At 44.0% G+C, this 17914-nt stretch overlaps 2 protein-coding genes across 2 annotated transcripts in view; one reads left to right on the top strand and one right to left on the bottom strand.

Moving 5' to 3' along the window:
- Positions 1-8580, top strand: part of Mog (myelin oligodendrocyte glycoprotein) — a 13441-nt gene extending 4861 nt beyond the window's left edge. The window contains exons 3-8 of the mRNA XM_028785436.1: positions 675-788; positions 3740-3760; positions 4036-4056; positions 6854-6970; positions 7227-7247; positions 7796-8580. Of these exons, the coding sequence (XP_028641269.1) occupies positions 675-788; positions 3740-3760; positions 4036-4056; positions 6854-6970; positions 7227-7247; positions 7796-7809 (308 nt within the window). The 3' untranslated portion in view covers positions 7810-8580. The remainder of the gene's footprint in view (positions 1-674; positions 789-3739; positions 3761-4035; positions 4057-6853; positions 6971-7226; positions 7248-7795) is intronic.
- On the bottom strand, positions 7857-16816 carry Zfp57 (ZFP57 zinc finger protein). Its single transcript, XM_028785435.1, has 5 exons — positions 16753-16816; positions 16196-16231; positions 14685-14791; positions 13217-13367; positions 7857-9956 (listed from the first exon to the last, which is right to left on the bottom strand). Exons 3-5 carry the CDS (start codon positions 14700-14702, stop codon positions 8842-8844), a joined length of 1284 nt encoding a protein of 427 aa, XP_028641268.1. The 5' UTR covers positions 14703-14791; positions 16196-16231; positions 16753-16816; the 3' UTR covers positions 7857-8841.
- Positions 16817-17914: the final 1098 nt, after the last annotated feature.

Here is a 17914-nt window from a genome sequence, read left to right as displayed (position 1 = left end):
AGGGGAGGGGGAGGGGTGAGGGGAGGGGGAGGGAGACAGCGACATAGAGTGATTGGAGTTCCTTTGAAAACACTGAATAAAATTTGGGAAGTTGTAGCTCAGGCCTGAATTCCTAGCGTTAGGGAAGTAGAGGCTGGAGGACAAAGAGTTCAAGGACAGACTTGGCACATTTAAAACAAACAAACAAAACAAAACAAAAAACAATGTCCACATTATCTCTTTTAGGAAACAAGCCTACTTTACCAACATTTCCACTCTATGTTACCCTCCTCTTTTATTGAGACAGGTCTTGCAGGCTGGCCTGTGAGTTGCAGCAATCCTCCTGCCTTAGACTCCAGAATGCTGGGATTACAGGTGTTTAGCACCATGCCTGGGAATGTCAGTATTTTTAAAAATCTTGATGTCGAACCGGACAGTGGTGGCACATGTCTTTAATCCCAGCACTCGGGAGGCAGAGGCAGGCAGATTTCTGAGTTTGAGGCCAGCCTGGTCTGCAGAGTGAGTTCCAGGACAGCCAGGGCTACACAGAGAAACCCTGTCTCAAAAAACAAAAAACAAACAAACAAACAAAATCTTGATGTTGGTTCCCTGATTCAACCCAACCTACTGCAGCACAGGCTCTGTACAGGGTGTTGGGGAAGCAATCTGGGTGACATGTACTTTCTGCCTTTCAGATCCCTTCTACTGGATCAACCCTAGTGTGCTGGCTCTCATTGCATTTGTACCAATGCTCCTCCTGCAGATCTCTGTAGGCCTTGTATTCCTCTTCCTGCAACACCGACTAAGAGGTATGGGCATCAGGTGGGGTTGTCAGGATTGTTTCCTGGTTCTTAGGGACAGTTAATCCTTAAGTCTTCTCAGTTCAGAACTACATGACAGGTTCTACTGAATGATTTACTTTGCATCTACTTGTGAAGTAATAGTGTCAGCCTCATTGCTGAGGAAGAAATTGAGTGTAGGGGTGGTTCGGTGACTTGCTGAGATGACATGTTACAGGCAGTAGAGCTTTGACCTTCATAGTCCTTAGCAGCTTTGTGAAAGTGGGTGAGTAGTCTCTTCAAAGTCTGTAAGGTCTAAAATATTAGGCATTTCAAAAAATAAATCTTAAGGGCTGGAAAGATAGTTCCATGGCTAAGAGCAGTTGCTCCTCTTCTAGAGAACCCAGAACCCATATCAGACAGCTTACAACCATCTATAACTATAATATAACAACCATCTAGCTCCACAGGATCCAACATCTCTGGCTTCCTCAGGCACCTGCAGACATGTACATATATCAACATGCAGACACACACATCTACACACAATTAAAAATAAATCTTGGGCTGGAGAGATGGCTCAGTGGTTAAGAGTACTGACTGCTCTTCCAGAGGTCCTGAGTTCAAATCCCAGCAACCACATGGTGGCTCACAACCATCTGTAATGAGATCTGATGCCCTCTTCTGGTGTGTCTGAAGACAGCTACAGTGTATTCATATATAATAAATAAATAAATCTTTAAAAAAAATAAATAAAAAAAATAAAAATAAATCTTAAAATTTTTTTTAAACTTTCAAATTTTTGTGTGTGCTTGTCTATATGTGCACACGTATGCATAGGTGCTGTAAGAGACCAGAAGAGTGTCAGAGACCCTGGAACTGGAACTATAGGTGGTTGTAAGATGCTCTGTGTGGGTACTAAGAATTGCACCCTGGGTCCTATGCAAGAGGTGCAAAAACTCTTAACCCTGAGCCATGTGTCTAGCCCCACTACTTCATGTTTTTTTTTTTTTTTTTTTTTTAAACTTTATTTATTTATTTATTTATTATAAGTACACTGTAGCTGTCTTCAGACACCCCACAAGAGGGCATCAGATCTCATTGCAGATGGTTGTGAGCCACCATGTGGTTGCTGGGATTTGAACTCATGACCTCTGGAAGAGCAGTCAGTGCTCTTAACCACTGAGCCATCTCACCAGCCCCACTTCATGTTTTAATAAAGAGTCTGAAATGGAAGTCTTTGCCACATGGAATGTATTAAAAAACTGTCTCCCTTGTCTTTTCCATTCAACTATGGACATAAACTCAGATGTTGAGGAAGTTGTTTTGTGCCCAGAGCCTGTAGTCAGAGTCTCCTTGTGCTGTGTCCTTACCAGACCAAAGCACAAGTTCTTGAATTTCTACCTCCTTCTGCTGATAACGGAGTGTGGCAGCAAAGACGGTTTGGGCCATGGAAAGGACACAAGTATCGATCAACAATGGCCTTATACACAATAGGCAAGTGTTCCACACTTTACTACATCCCTAGCCCCACAGTGAGAGTAGTGTTTGTTTGTGTGTTTCACCTAGAACATTTGGTTACCTACTCCATGGCAAAGAAAAGACACTCCATCATCATGGCTGAATAGAGCAGGAACACAGAGCTAGGCAGTACATCAACTATGAGAAAAATTCTTAGGTTTCTCCGAGTCTCCAAGTAGGGATAGCCTTTTCCTCTTAAACTGTGGGAATCTTACAGAGGAAAGTGTCTAGCGTACATGCAAACATAGAGTAGCTACTCACTAAAGGTATGGTTTTTCCTTCAGGGGGGATATGGGTTTATATTTACAAAAATGACAATCTTCTTGGCCACGTGAACTGAGCAAGGAGTAATGAAAGAAATGATAAAGCCTTATGATATATAGTTCTGGATAGACAGCTCAGAGGCTAAAAGCCTGTACTGCTCCTACAGAGGACTCAAGTTCTATCCTTAGCACCTATCAGGCAACTCATAACCGCCCATAACAGTAGGAGATCTGACAACCTTTTCTGGACTCCAGAGGCATACATACTCATGTGTATACACACACACACACAGAGACACAGATAAAAATAAAATAAGAAAAACAAACCAACCATGTGATTTCAGCATTGCAGGTTCTTAAGGGACAGTCCTGAAGACTTTTGCATTCTCTCTCTCTCTCTTTTTTTGTTGTTGTTGTTGTTTTTTCAAGACAGGGTTTCTCTGTATAGCCCCTGGCTGTCCTGGAACTCACTCTGTAGACCAGGCTGTCCTCGAACTCAGAAATCCACCTGCCTCTGCCTCCCAAGTGCTGGGATTAAAGGCGTGTGCCACCACCGCCAGGCTAGACTTTTGCATTCTCAAACGCAAAAAGTTTTGGAGGTTCTAGTTGTGAACTGCAACTACTTGTATACCTTTGACCAAAGAACAGTGGGCCCTGTTCTTCTGGAAGGTCATTCTCTCCAGCCAAGCAAGCACTTTTGGGAGGAACACATGGAGTTGTAAGAAAAGAAGCCAGCGCCGGGCGATGATGGCACACACCTTTGATCCCAGTACTTGGGAGGCAGAGGCAGGCGGATTTCTGAGTTCGAGGCCAGCCTGGTCTACAGAGTGAGTTCCAGGACAGCCAGAACTACACAGAGAAACCCTGTCTTGAAAAACAAAAACAAAAAAAAAGAAAAAAAAGAAAAGAAGCCAGCTACCTCAGCATAATCAGCCCTGTCATTGCTGGGATGACAGATACCACAGCCAATCCTCATCAGTTCCAGGTTCTTGTGGTCTTTATTTCATTATTTAATTCAGACAATATCTACAGAAAGAGGCTGACTTCTTGGTTTAAATCTAGAGCCCTTCTTACTCTCCTGAAATGCTCCTGGACCATCAAAAAATTCCCCACACAAAGGCCCAAGGTGCTGGGTGTGAAAAGGTTCTCATACTGACAGATCAGGAACTAAAAAAAAACTGTCTTTTTCTATTTTAGGAAAACTTCGTGCAGAAGTCGGTAAGTTCCAAGTACCCTCCTGCCCCAATTCCTCATCAGGTCTTTTTTAGCTTAACCAAAATGTCCCTCTCTTCCGACCATTTCTGCCTCTCCTCCAATGCTCCATGCTCCCTTTATTGGGAACTTTTAATATTTCAAACTATAGGCAGCTAAAAATTAGAAATTGTTTTAACCTGAGTTCTTACAGTACAGTTTATTTTGCATCAGGGCTAGAACCCAGGGAAGGGACTCCCTTTCAGCTCCTTACTGAGTCTATTCTTATTTGTTCTTTTCAGAAAACCTCCATCGGACTTTTGGTAAGTTCAGGCATGTCCCAACCCTCCCAAGACATGGGATTTCACTAGTGGCCTGGGGGACTAGGGCCAGTGGCTTTTTCTTTTTTTTAAGATTTATTTATTTAATTCATGTGAGTACACTGTATCTGTCTTCAGACACACCAGAGGAGGGCATCAGATCTTATTACAGATGGTTGTGAGGTACCATGTGGTGGCTAGGAATTGAACTCAGGACCTCTGGAAGAGCAGTCAGTGCTTTTTTTGTTTGTTTTTCCAGACAAGGTCCCTCTGTATAGCCCTGGCTGTCCTGGAACTCACTCTGTAGATCAGGCTGGCCTTGAACTCAGAAATCTGCCTGCTTCAGCCTCCCAAATGCTAGGATAAAAGGCATGCACCACCACTGCCTGGCACAGTCAGTGCTCTTAACCGCTGAGCCATCTTTCTAGCCCAGACCAGTGGCTATTTTGTAAGGCCCTTCTACCTTTTTTTTCTTTGCATTCAAAAGAGGAATGTAGCAAACATTTATTTATGTACCATATTCCAGTGTCAGGCCCTACACTGAATGTATGTTACAAATTGTGTATGTGTGTGTATAAAATCTTTTGAATTATAAAACGTGGTAAAAGAGATCCTTTGCACAAAAAATTGTGTGCCCAGTGGGAAAAATGAAATATACTTGAATAAGACACAACCACCGGGACTAAAGACATGGCTCAGTGGTTAAGAGCACCTGCTGTTCCCCTAGAGGACCTAAGTTCTATTTTCTGACCCCACAGCAGACAGCTATACACACAAGGCATACATATGTAAGAAAAAAAAATTTTTGAGATATGGTCTCACTATGTGTAGTCCTGGCTAACCTGGAATTCACTATGAAGGATATGTTGGCCTTGAACTCAGAGAGCTCCACCTGCCTCTACTTCCCCCGTGTTGGAATTAAAGACATTTGCCACATACACAGAAAGTTACATTTTGCCGGGCGGTGGTGGCGCACGCCTTTAATCCCAGCACTTGGCAGAGGCAGACGGATTTCTGAGTTGGAGGCCAGCCTGGTCTACAGAGTGAGTTCTAGGACAGCCAGGGCTACACAGAGAAACTCTGTCTGGAAAAATCAAAAGAAAAAAGAAAAAAAGAAAAGAAAGTTACATTTAAAAAAAAGTTATCTGCTATACTTATGGCAGAGTTAGTTTTCAGGAGTACAATCCAAGCACATGATTCATCAGGAAAAGCTTCTTCAAGGAGAAAGTAAAGAAGCCTCACTAGTAACTTTTTAAAAAAGATTTATTTTATATATACGAGTACACTGTAACTGTTTTCAGACACACCAGAAGAGGGTACCAGATCCCATTACAGATGGTTGTGAGGCACCATGTGGTTGCTGGGAATTGAACTCAGGACCTCTGGACGACCAGTCAGTGCTCTTAACTGCTGAGCTATCTCTACAGCCATAGTAACTTTTGAGTCAGGGTTTCATAGGCTATGCTGGTCTTCAAACTATGTCATGAAGGATGGCCGTGGGCTTTCGATCCTTCTGCCTTTAACTCTCAAGTGCTGGTAAATGCATATTCAACTATGCATGCCCCAACTAGAATATTAATTCCTCAAGAATCATCTTTACATTTTCTTCACTTCAGATTGCAGAGACAACACCAGCAACAGAACATCCAAATGTTTGAATAGATTCCATACAACTAAAAAATAACATTAAGCAGACCACAAAAAAATTGCTCTTCCAATCAACCTTCCTAAACATAAACAGCCTTTCCATCTGAAGCCAGATGTAGCCATGTTCAGCTTTCCTGGTACTTGGCACACTTAAGTTCCACCCTAGCACTTGACTTTGGGCCAGTATGATGTCACACATGTAGTCTTTGAATGTATTTTATTACGCGTGTGTAGTGGGTGAGTGTGGGCAAGTGCTCAGACAGAGGTCAGAGGACATTATGGAGGAGTTGGTTCTCTCCTTCCATCATGTGGGTCTGGGGATCAAACTCAGGTCTTCAGGTTTAGCAGCAAGTGCCTTTATCAGCTACGCCGTCTCACTGATCCCATTTCTGTTTTGAAATGCCTGTCTCATGTATTTCAGGCTGGACTCAAACTCGCTATGTAGCCAAAGATTACCTTGAATTTTGATCCCCCTTCCTATACCTCCTATATTCTGGGATTATAGGTGAGCCACCAAGCCTAGTATATGCTGTGCTGGGGATAGAACTCAGAGCTCTGGCAAGCTACAAACTGAACTACCTTCCCAATCTTCAGGATTTTAGAAGATTTGAATATCTAAATTCTTAGCCATGTTTGTATCTTGAAGTCATAAATACAGCCAGTGCTAATACCAGTTTTTGACTTTTTTTTCCCCTTTTTGAGACTGCATCCATAGCCTGCTGCTTGTACTTGTTAGTATAAGAAAACCTTAGGGAAAGAAGGGTTGATGACTTGTGATCGCAGGACCTGGCCTGGAAGGCTAAGGCAGGAGAGGATTTCTCAAGTTCAAGGCCAGCCAGGGATACAAAGCAAGAAACCTTTCTTCCAAACAAAGACCCATAAACAAACAAACAAAAAATGCTATAGATGGGAGGGAGGGTTAGTGTGCGGCTGAATATGAGCAACGTATGAAAGCGTCACATAGCCCATGGCTTTCTATGCTAAATCAGCTAAAAAGAAAAAGCTAAGTTCAATCAGAAGCTAATGGAAATAAAGGCACAGCGCACCTCATACAAATTCATGGACTCTATAGTTTGTCCCCAGAGTCCTTTGAGGGCTTCAGGTTAAGAAGAGTGGGTATAGTATAGAAACATTGTTCTGCTTTACTCTTTAGATCCTCACTTCCTAAGGGTGCCCTGCTGGAAGATAACACTGTTTGTTATTGTGCCTGTTCTTGGACCCCTGGTTGCCTTGATCATCTGCTATAACTGGCTGCACAGAAGACTGGCAGGTACAGTGTCTGGGCAGCAAACAGGATTAATATGCAGCAGGGAACATAGGCAGACCAGAATGGAAAGAGTGGAACCAAGGCTCTAGATTCCAGGGCTGGAAATCTCTTTGCTATGACATCAGAATCCTCAGGAAAACAGAACCACTTAATGAGATGCATGGGACCCTTAATGGAAAGGGAGGGTTGTCTGGGGGAGGGTAGGAGGTGAGGGGGACTCCCACTGTTCACCTATCGACTCATTTCTCTTTGTTTACAGGACAGTTTCTTGAAGAGCTAAGTAAGTTCTCCCTAACATCCCTCTCCATTCTTGAGACATCTCATTATGCAGCCCTAAAACTCACTACGTAAACCAGACTGGTCTGGAAACTATGGCAATCCTCATCTTCAAGTGCTATGGTCATAAGCATGTACCTCTGTACCCAACTGTTTTCTTCCTTCTTCTAAACTGAACAAAAACCCAGCAGAGGGAACATGGTTACTGAAGGACCATAATCTCAGGGAGGGCTGTAATTACTCCTGTGAGGGAAAAGGGAAGGGAATTCACTGTTGAGACACATTTTCAGTGCCAGAGAGGCTCTGAGCCACTCTTACCTGTTGACTTAATACCCTTTAGTGCCCCTTAGCCAGAATCCAACTCTGTAGCCTCCTTTGACATTTTCCATAATAGTTTTCCTAAACCTCATCTCCCTTCAAGACCAACCAGGAGGTTGGGGGTAATGGGGTAGAGAGAACATGAACCCTGTGAATTTTCTATCTCCTAGGTTCACTGACTTCATGAAAAGAACCCACTGGCAGATTTTTTAAGTCACTTGTCTTTCTTTCTAGGAAACCCCTTTTGAGTGATGGTGTCTCTTCCTGGAGCAAAGGAGAGCCTGGCAGGTCCTTGGGGATGTCTCTCATTGGCCTCTTTGCTATGGACATATTCCAATCTACATCTCTATAAACACTCTGGATCCCAAATAGAACTTGATTCCCTCCCTCAACTGTCTGCCTTTCTTCAGCTCCTTCCTCTAATTTTTGACTTCCACGTCTTTTTTACTGTCTTAGTCTGCCTCTAGAAAACACCCTATGGCTAAGGCCAGGCAGTCTATCAGGAGACACCTATGCGCCAAAGTAATACAGAAGTGATTCCACCAACCGGGATACTGAGCACTTCAACATCATTATCAACTACAGAACATCAACTCTGCAAACGGTGGATATTTCTTCCAAGACCACAGTCTTGACTGGGAAAAGAATATCAATATGGAGAGTACGGGGACAGAGACAGAAAAGTGCACAATATCAAGGAAAGCTAAGCAAGCCAGGGTATGAATATGGGAGCTTGAACCAAAACCTGGAGCTAAAAATAAAAAGAATACTGATCAGAGCAACACCATCTTGCTTTGGCAGCCTGGTGGGAGGACCTTGAGAAGCGAGGGCTGAGAGAACTGGGTCTGCTCCCCTATGTTCCATACCTTCGTGTTCCTTCATACTCCTCTCATTTCTCCTATCTTATTTCTCTGAGTATACACTGTTTGTTTGTTTTCCCAACAATTACTACTTGGTGGTCTACCAGACATAAACAAGCTAGGTGCTAATTAATAATACAAGTTTCTCTGTGCACACTTCTTTTTCTTTCCTTGTCTCTTTCCTTCATCATCCATTCCTCTCCTGCTCAAGCCTCCTGATCCCAGAGGTCAGTCTTCAGGAGAAAACAAGTACAAAGACCTCAGTTAGACCTCCCTAACCTCCACTTCTTTTAGTTTTAAAAATTGTATTTATTTTGTGGAGTAGGGAGATGGGGTCATGCATGAGCATGTGTGAAGTCAGGATTCAGTTCTTTCCTCCTGTTACAGGGGTCTCAGGGTTCAAACTCATGAGGTCAGGGTTCAACTCAGGTCAGAGCTGGTGGCATCCTCCATTGACCACAGAGACCCCTCACTATCCTCAGACGAGTCTGTTTCCAGATTCTTACGGTATGCTTGTCTCCGTCTTCTCTTCCTGGATTCCATTTTTTTCCTTGGAGATTCCCTTACTTTAAAAATATTTCCCAGCACCACGGGTTCACGAAGATAGCCAAGCAAATGACCCAGGATTTCCCAGCATTTACTGAATCTGATTGGTCTTCGGCTGCACAAGTGATCCAGCAGGCTTTCCTTTCCCCTAAAGGAGCTGTCACAGACTGGGCAATTGTAGATCTTTTGCATCTTGAGTGTGTTGGCTGAGTGGGACTCTCTGCAACAGAAGTGCTGGTTGTGTTGACGTCTGAAGTGGATATTGAGGTGGCTTAAGAGACAGGTTCTCATGGCAAAAGTCATGCGACAATAGGGGCAAGAGATCTTTTCTTTTGAGTGGACCACTGCAATAGAGTTGGATCGCACATTCAGGGAAGAGGTTCTGCTGTTCCGTGCCTTAGCCCTGGCTACTGGTCCCTGGATCACTTTCACATACTTGAGGGCGGGCGCTTGGGATGCAGGTTTTGGAGGTGGAACCTTACCCTTCCGCTTCTGGTTGCTAGCCACTCGCTTGTTTTGGTGTCCCTTTAGGTGGCTAGCCACTCGCTTGTTTTGGTGCACCTTTAGGTGGCTAGCCCCTGGCTTGTCTTGGTGCACCTTCAGGTGGCGGTTGACCTCAGACTGATCCCGGAAGCACTTTCCACACACAGGGCACGAACGGGGCCTATAACCTAAATGAACACGTCGGTGACGGCTCAGTCCAGAACCATCACGGTAAGTCTTGCCGCAGAGATTGCAAAAGAAAGGTCTGTCTCCATGATGCTGGGGCTTGCGGCCGCGGGCTTTGCGACTTTGCGGCTTTGTGACTGCTAGCCTCCTGGACCTCAAAGGAAACTGGTGATTAATGAGGAAGCTGTTCCTTTTGAAACATTTGCCACAGGTCAGACAGAAAAACAACGGTCCACCTTTGAACACCCCAGTGCAACCGGAGGTCTTCTCCTCATCATCCTTATCTTCCAGATCTGGGCTAGGTTCTTGAGATTTCTTTTCTGTGGTAGAGGAGGGAAAATATACAGTGTACTATGAGAACACCAGCACAAGGTGTGCACTCAGTACAAGCCACTTTTCCCTTTTCCCAGCCTTTAAAATGCAACCATCCACCCTTGGACCTCATAGGCTAGAAACAGGAAAATATATTCATAATAATAATAGTGGGTAGTAAAAATTTCATAGGCATCTTCTATAATCTCAAATATCTAAATATCAACTTACATCTTTGAAATCCATCTTCCCACTCTCAATATGACTCATATTCTCCCAGATACCCCACAGATAATAAAGCAGTAATTCTCCCCTCATCCCTGATTACACACATGTCAGCCAAGTACAAAATATTAAATGAATTCCCTACTGCAAGACCACATTCACATAACTTTTAAATATAGATTATAACTATTGTATCTTATTAGTATTTTAGTTTATTACTGTGTCTAGTACAGAACACAGAACTCAGGACCTGGGGATACAGCTCAGTAGCAGAACACTTGCCTGGTGTACACAAAGCCTGGGGTTCAATCCCCAGCTCTGTAAAAACAAAAAACATGTAACTAGGCCTCAGTGCTATGTGTGGCTGTACCTTCAGGAACCATCTGAACAAAATACTTTCAGATAACAGAGAACTCACCTCCCAGTGTTGGGAGGTGCATACAATCGGACTACCAGTGAGCTACATCTCTCGCCCAAGGGAAGGCTATTGCAACATGAAAATTGGGAATGAAAAGTAATGCTCGTAATTATTAATAATTGGATTGGAGTAAGAAGCAACACACCAGGAGTGTCTGAGCTGGGAAGTGTGGCCAACTTAAATTAACATTCCTCTCAATTCCTTATCTCTTATCTCAGTAACAAGCTTATCTCTCTCCAGGTCAACATTGTGGAACTTGTTTCTCTACTTCTGCCAGGAAGAACTTCTTAATCAAAGGGTGACACTAACTGAAAGGCTCACAGGCCATCTCTCAATTCCTGGAAACTAGATTACTTGTTTTGAAAATCTTGGCTATTCATTATGAAGCCAGTGGACTTAAAACTTTGATCTCAGGGTTTCCTCTAGTCCCAAGTCTAACACAGATCGATGGAAAGACATAGATACCGAGCTCGATGCGCTAGCTAGGTCAGCTCACCATGCTGAGATTATCCTGGGTCCCTTTTATCCTCCTCTTTCCTCTGCAGTTTTTTTTTTCTAATTGCACTTTTACTATTTTGTTGTATGCATGTATGCAAGTATACACATGCTATGGCATGCTTATAGAGACAGGACAGCTTGTAGGGTTAGTTTTCTCTTTACACCAAGTACATTCAAATTCTAATTGTGAGCCTTGGTGGCAGGCACTCCTAACCAATGAACCATTTTGCTGGCCCTTGGTTCTGTGAGATGATAGGTCCCCAAATACATGATGAAACCAAGGTATTGGGATTATAGATGTGAGCTACCATATCCAGCTTCCTTTACTGCTCTCACCGGTTGTCTTTGGAGGATAGAGACTTGATCTCTATCCTTTTCCTTTTTTTCCGGTGTTCCAATAAAAAAGTTTTGGCTCTGAGTGGAGTCATATTGGGGGCAGGGGAATGGTCTTATTGTTTTTGGCAACAAGGTATACAATGCAAGCTGGCTCTGAATTATCTCCATCCTTCTGAGTGATCAGATGCACTACCAAGACTGTCTGCAGTGTGGAAATGAAGCAAAGTGGTCTCATGCTAAGCCCCTTTATGTCTTATGCAGACAACAGGCTACCTCCTATAGGTTTGCTTTAAGAACGTTAATCTAGGGTTAGCAAGATGGCTCAGCAGTTCAGTGCACCTTTTGGTCTTGTAGAGGATCTAGATTCTGTTCCCAGTAACTGCATGGTGACTTACAACCATCCATAACCAGTTTCAGGGAATCCCATCCCCTCTTCTAACCTTTATGGACACCAGGCCCACACAGTGTGCATACAAACACGCAAGCAGAACATTCTTATACATAAAATAAACCTTTAAAATGTGGGGGTTTGGTTTGTTTTTTTTTTTTTTTTTTTGGTTTTTCGAGACAGGGTTTCTCTGTAGCCCTGGCTGTCCTGGAACTCACTCTGTAGACCAGGCTGGTCTCGAACTCAGAAATCCTCCTGCCTCTGCCTCCCAAGTGCTGGGATTAAAGCCTGCGCCACCACCACCTGGCGGGGGTTTGTTTTTAAAGGACACTAATCTAAGACACTTGGTTGCAGCTTCTGGTATAATGCCTCACACTAAATATTGTTGGATATTGTTGGATATTATTGACTAAATATTGGTTGGATATACAGGCAGGTGTTTTTTGAGGTAGGTTCACTATGTAGTCCAAGCTGGCATCAATCTGTATAACCAAGGTTGGGGTTTAGTTTGCAATCTTCCTGCATCAGATCCAGGAATTTTGGGAGTGTTGGAAGTCTTCGATTACAGGCTTTTATCAACAAACCAGGCCTACAGTCAAATTTGCATATTTTCACAATATAATTACAATGATAAAAGTGTTGCCCTGGGGTTGGGAAGGTAGCTCAGTAGATAAAGTGCTTACCATACAATCATGAGCACTTGAGTTTGATCCTCGAAATGCACATTAAGAAGGCCAGGTGTAAGGGCACTTGGATGTAAACCCAGCTCCATGAAGTAGAAAAGGTGGATACTTAGGGCTCACTGGTCAGTCAGTACAGAGTGGATGTATTCTGAGGAGTGAAGCCCAAATTTGACCCTGGCCTCCATGTGAACACATAAGTGTACCCACATATACATGAACCCACACACAGCATTATCCTTATATTCCTGGGGTGTTTTTTGTTTCTAGTTTTTTTGTGTGTGTGACTTAAGTGTTTTGCCTACTTGTATATTTGTATGTGAACCACATCCATACCTGGTGCCCATAGAAGTCAGAAGGTGTGGGACCCCTGGAATTAGAGTTACAAATGTTTGTGAGCCACCATGTGGGTCTAGAAACTGAACTCAGGTTCTCTGCAAGAACAAGTACTATCTCAACCCCTTAGCTACCTCTCTGGACCCATGTAGGTAGTCCAGACTGGCCTTAAAGTTGCTATGTAGCTGAGAATTACCCTAATCTCATCTTCCTACCTCTGTTTCCAAGCCCAGTTTATCTTCTAAGTTTTTATTTCTTCTACTTTTCCCCTTGAATTTTGTGACTCAGATCTTTCAGGCTGACTTTGGTCTATCTGATCAGAAACAGCAAGCATATTTTCTAAGGCTATAGGACAGAGAGAATGCTGAGGGAGTCACAGTCTCTTACCCACAAATGTTAGGTTCTTGAAGGTTTCTGACATCACATTCTGGTAAAGGTTCTTCTGTGTAGAAGTCAGACGGTTCCATTCTTCCTGTGTGAAACTCACTGCCACGTCCTCATAACTGACCGATGTCCTTGATGGCTGGGCAGACTTAGACTGTAAATACAGAGACTTGAAGTGTCTGCTCAGGGACTTTTCAGTCCCTAAGCCTCTGCTTTGGCTTAGGCACTATCACATCTGCCTTGACAATGCATTTAGGATTTTTCTACAGTCCTGTCCATAGCCCAAATGCATAACCAAAAATCTCTGCTGAGTGTGTAGCAAAACACATATTACAGATTCCTTTAACCTATCCATGAGAATGTGGTTTTGCTTTTATAAATGTGGTACCCCTGAGCTTCCTTCCAATGCCAAGAGCTTTCCCGAGGCACTAACCTGCTCCTGGTCACCAGCTTAAAGGACTACTATTTGGCCCTATGTGTATGGTGGTGGGAAACTTTCTCACTTGGACTATAAAATACTGACATGTACTTAAGATTTTGGGAATTGAGACCTAAGAGAAAGAAAATACCATGAAAGGGTATAGGGAAGGGCACATAATCCAGAGTTGTGGCACACAGAAAGCAAAGGATGGGCACAGATGGAACTCTCACTGAACAGAGAAGAGGAGAGGAGAGAAGAGGGGAGGGAAGGAGAAGAGGGGAGAGAAGGAAAACTATGAAAGATTCCAAGGTGGTATGGAAGATAGAGGAGATCTTGCAATTCCTTTTTTCTATTGTTTGGCCTGGGACAATCTGGGGTTCCATTGGATCCACAGGCAGGGAAAATACCTCAAGAGAGTCTAGGGCCTACCACTTCTTTACCTGACCACCTCCTTTCTTCTGTTAGATTTCACTAGCAATCTCTCTGTGTTATGTGCATGTGTGCCTTCCTCTATTTTTCTCTACCTATTTTTTGGGAAATCTCCCACTGAACAAGAATATCTGGCTAGAAAACCTCTGGAGTTATCCTGCTGACCTAGTGTCTCTCTGTCTGTCTGTCTGTCTGTCTCTCTCTCGTTTTAATGTGTGATCTAAAGATTCCATACTGGGTCTTCAACTTTGTGCAACAAGTACTTTACAACACTCAGAGCCAACTCCCCAATTCTTCCACCATAATCTTTGTTTTGGGCTTCTATAGAGCAGCTAACATACTAGCTACCCCAAAGAGGAGCATGTCTTTAGTGGTGTCTCTTTCTACTTTTAGAGCCTTCTGGTCTGGATCCCAAGACTAATGAGATTCTCTATTTTCCAGGTACTGGGTAGTGGGAGGGTTCCTACAAGGGCCCAAGAATTTGATACTGCTTCTCGTAACAAAAGTATTTACTCTAAAAGAGATTATCTTCCTTGATTGTTCAACTGTCCAAATTCTCCTTTCATGTGACAGCTTTAGTTCCCTCAAAGTTCAGGCCATAGAGTTCAGGGCTCTGGTTACCTGTCTCTTAGCTGCCATTGTTTGATAATGCCAGGCTGGTCCTAGGCGCTTGACTTGTATTCCAGACTGCTTCTAGACACAATATGCTGGTGCCCACTTCTAGAAATCTAAGGTTTGAGAAAAATATATAATATCAGCAAAAGGAGAGAGTAAGGAACAAGTACTTCCGTAACACCCAGTTACTAGCTTCCTGCACTGTGATGGAGCCTTCTCGGCAATACCACGTGAGGTAAATTGGCTCCATTTTCACAAACCTCAAGCGTAAGCGTTAAGTCATCCATTTCAGGACATGTGACCAATGGGAGAGTAATGTTTAATTCTAGACTTAGTATCACTGAAAAATACATACCTCAGTATGTCACATACCACTCTGAGTCTGTCTCTTCATCCTCTATGACTTGATTTCACTGGAAAGATGAAAGTAAATTTCTCTTCCAGGACCAGAAATTAAAATATAGGTTCTGTGATTTGAATATGTGGGTGGAATGCTGGGTCTCAAACCTAAGAGCTTGTGTCTGCTAAACAAGTGCTATACCACTAAGCCTTATGCATACACCAAGCTTTACAACTTCAATGTTTAAAGATATTTTGATATTTTACAATGGAGCTAGCCTCTGATGACCTCTTAAACTGAAAATATCATTAAGTCAGAAATGCAAGTAATACATATACCTACAAAACCTCATAGCTTAGTCACAAAGTACACTGTAGTGTGTGTTGTTTCCTTTCCTGATCTAGCTGTCCGGAAAGTGCAACCTGTGACTACTACCCAGCATGAAGGAACATCAGAGTATCTATCCCTATGCACCATATAGTACTAGAGACAAGTTAAATCAAACCCCAAAACACAAGTTGTCTGAATATGTAAGGCTTTCCCATCATTTTGGATCATCTTAGGTCTTGGCATCATGAGTCCAGTGTCATTTGTACAACACAGTGATAATAGCCCAACAACATTTAACATTCCTTGTTCACTCTGAAATCTTTATTTATTTCTATTTCTCCTCTCTAGATACAAGGGAAGCATAAAGGCACGGAGACTTGTTGCTCTTTCTTTTCTTCTCAATTCTTTTGCTAAGTGAAAGTACCAGCAAGGAACAAGGCATTCAAGGAATTGCTAACTCTGATCCTCAAAATGTTGCCAGGAATGCTGCATTCTAGGATCTGAGGTTGATTTTCTTCCTTCCTTCTGTCTCACCTCTCATTATTCTTGAAAAACCACATTCCAAAGTCTTCCGGGACCTGTCCTTAACCATTCTCAGCAAAGATCCCCTTATCTTCACAATAGCATGAAGATGTGTGTGACCCAATCCATTACCCAAACACCAGGAAGACTGAGACAGGATCTCCAGGAGTTCTAGGACAGCCTGGGCTACATAAATCATTATCCATCAACAACAACAGAAGCAGCACATTCACACAGAGCAGGGATCGGTCTTTGTTATAGACATAGGCTGCTTAAGGAGATTGACAGGTGTTGCATACCTCCATCCACCTCCTCACTCATTTACCTCTCTGATTGTTCTTTCCTGGTCCAGGAGGAAGCCCTGAGAATGCAAGGAGACCGAGTAAGACTTAGCTGTTGATTGGCAGGAGGTCAGGCCCCGTCGTCGTCCCTCCCAACTCCCACTCCCCTGGCATGGTAGATGGGCCAGGCCTGGCCTCACCCTTCCATTGGGTAAATTTCTGGAAGGACTGTGCAGAGACATCTCTCAACCCTGAGTGGACTCCTCCAACTAAAGCCCATTCATTGTTTCGGAAATCTGAGGAGCCAGCCCCAATAGCACAAAGGAAGCTAAGACAGGAAGATCAGGCAGACTTGCCACAAGACACCGTGTCTGTTCGGCTCTCTAAATCTGAGGCCCTGACGCTCTCACACACACAATCTGAGGAAAAATGCCCGCACGCTGTAGGCTTTGCCGGATCTGCCTCGGTCCCAGCCCCGAAACCCCCGGGGTTTCAGCCACGTGAGCCTTTCCACCGCGGAGCCAGGCGGCTTCTCCCACCCAGGTGTTGGGCCTTCGTGGCTCCACCGCGGGGCTTCACCCGGGTCCCCGCATGCTCTCACCGCGCTCGACAGCCCTACTTGGGAGCTCGGCAGCCCCGCCGTCCCCAGCGCTCGTCTTCCGAGCCGTCGCCTTGGACTACAGCAGCACAAAGGGCTGGGCGTGTTCCAGCTCCGACACGAACGTAGCGGCGTGAACCCGGGAAGGCGCCCTTGCCCGAAGTCAGGAATCCGCTACTTTGTCCCTCTGCTTCCGTTCTGCTCCATCCGCAGGTAACACATCTCAAGCGGCTGTCTGCCAAGGTCAGAAATTTAGATCTGAAGAAGCCCAATGCCTGCATGCCACGCCTTCTCGTCCCGCCTACGGTCGGTCTTCACTGGTCTCAGCTGCGCTAGGAAATTCCATTTTCTAAGATTAAGTATTTGCTCCTGGGGTGGGGGATGGGAGTGGGGGGATGGGGGCTAGGGGTGGGGGAGAGGGTGGGGAGATGGGGGATGGGAGGAACAGGTGACTCAGTTCGGTAATTCTCTGTACTAGACAGGTGAAAGTGAGTTCCAGGCCAGTCTGGGCTTCACAGTAAAAAACAAACAAAACACACACACACACACACACACACACACACACACAAAATAAGGTGAGACCAAAGGAAAACTGGAACTTCTCAGACAAGTAAAATGAACCGTGGAGCAACATCTTTTTCTTCTTTCTTTCTTTTTTTTCTTTTCTTTTTTTTTCTTTTTCTTTTTCTTTCTTTTTTTTTTTTTTTTTGTGGCTTTTTCGAAACAGGGTTTCTCTATGTAGCCCTGGCTGTCCTGGAACTCACTCTGTAGACCAGACTGGCCTCGAACTCAGAAATCCGCCTGCCTCTGCCTCCCAAGTGCTGGGATTAAAGAAAGGCGTGCGCCACCACTGCCCGGCTGTGGAGCAACATTTTAAGTAAAGTAAAAACCAAGAAAGCAACACGAGACTTAAAAGACTGTAAGTTACAGGATGGTGCAGTAGTTAAGGAAGATTCCAGGCGTCTTAGCACAGACAGTTCACAACGACCTGTAACCAGGGGACCCCACACTCTTCTTTTGGTACCATCCCAAATGTGGCATGCACTCACACAGACACATGAGAATAAAAATAATGATAAAAAAAAAAAGATACAGACACTACATAGGTATCACACCAAGGTCAAGTCTTACTAGTGTTTCACATACCGAATTCACTTCAGTCTCT

This window comes from Grammomys surdaster, unplaced genomic scaffold (assembly GCF_004785775.1).
Source record: "Grammomys surdaster isolate TR1022 unplaced genomic scaffold, NIH_TR_1.0 125231, whole genome shotgun sequence".
In the NCBI taxonomy this organism is placed as follows: Eukaryota; Metazoa; Chordata; class Mammalia; order Rodentia; family Muridae; genus Grammomys; species Grammomys surdaster.
This window is presented reverse-complemented; position numbering and strand designations above follow the sequence as displayed.

Bases quoted from the DNA above. Each gene is read 5' to 3' on its own strand.
- Zfp57 (XM_028785435.1), bottom strand. The intron at 9,957-13,216 runs GTAAGAGACTGT...CCTCTACCACAG, and splicing joins CAAGAACCTAACATTTGTGG to AAAAGAAATCTCAAGAACCT.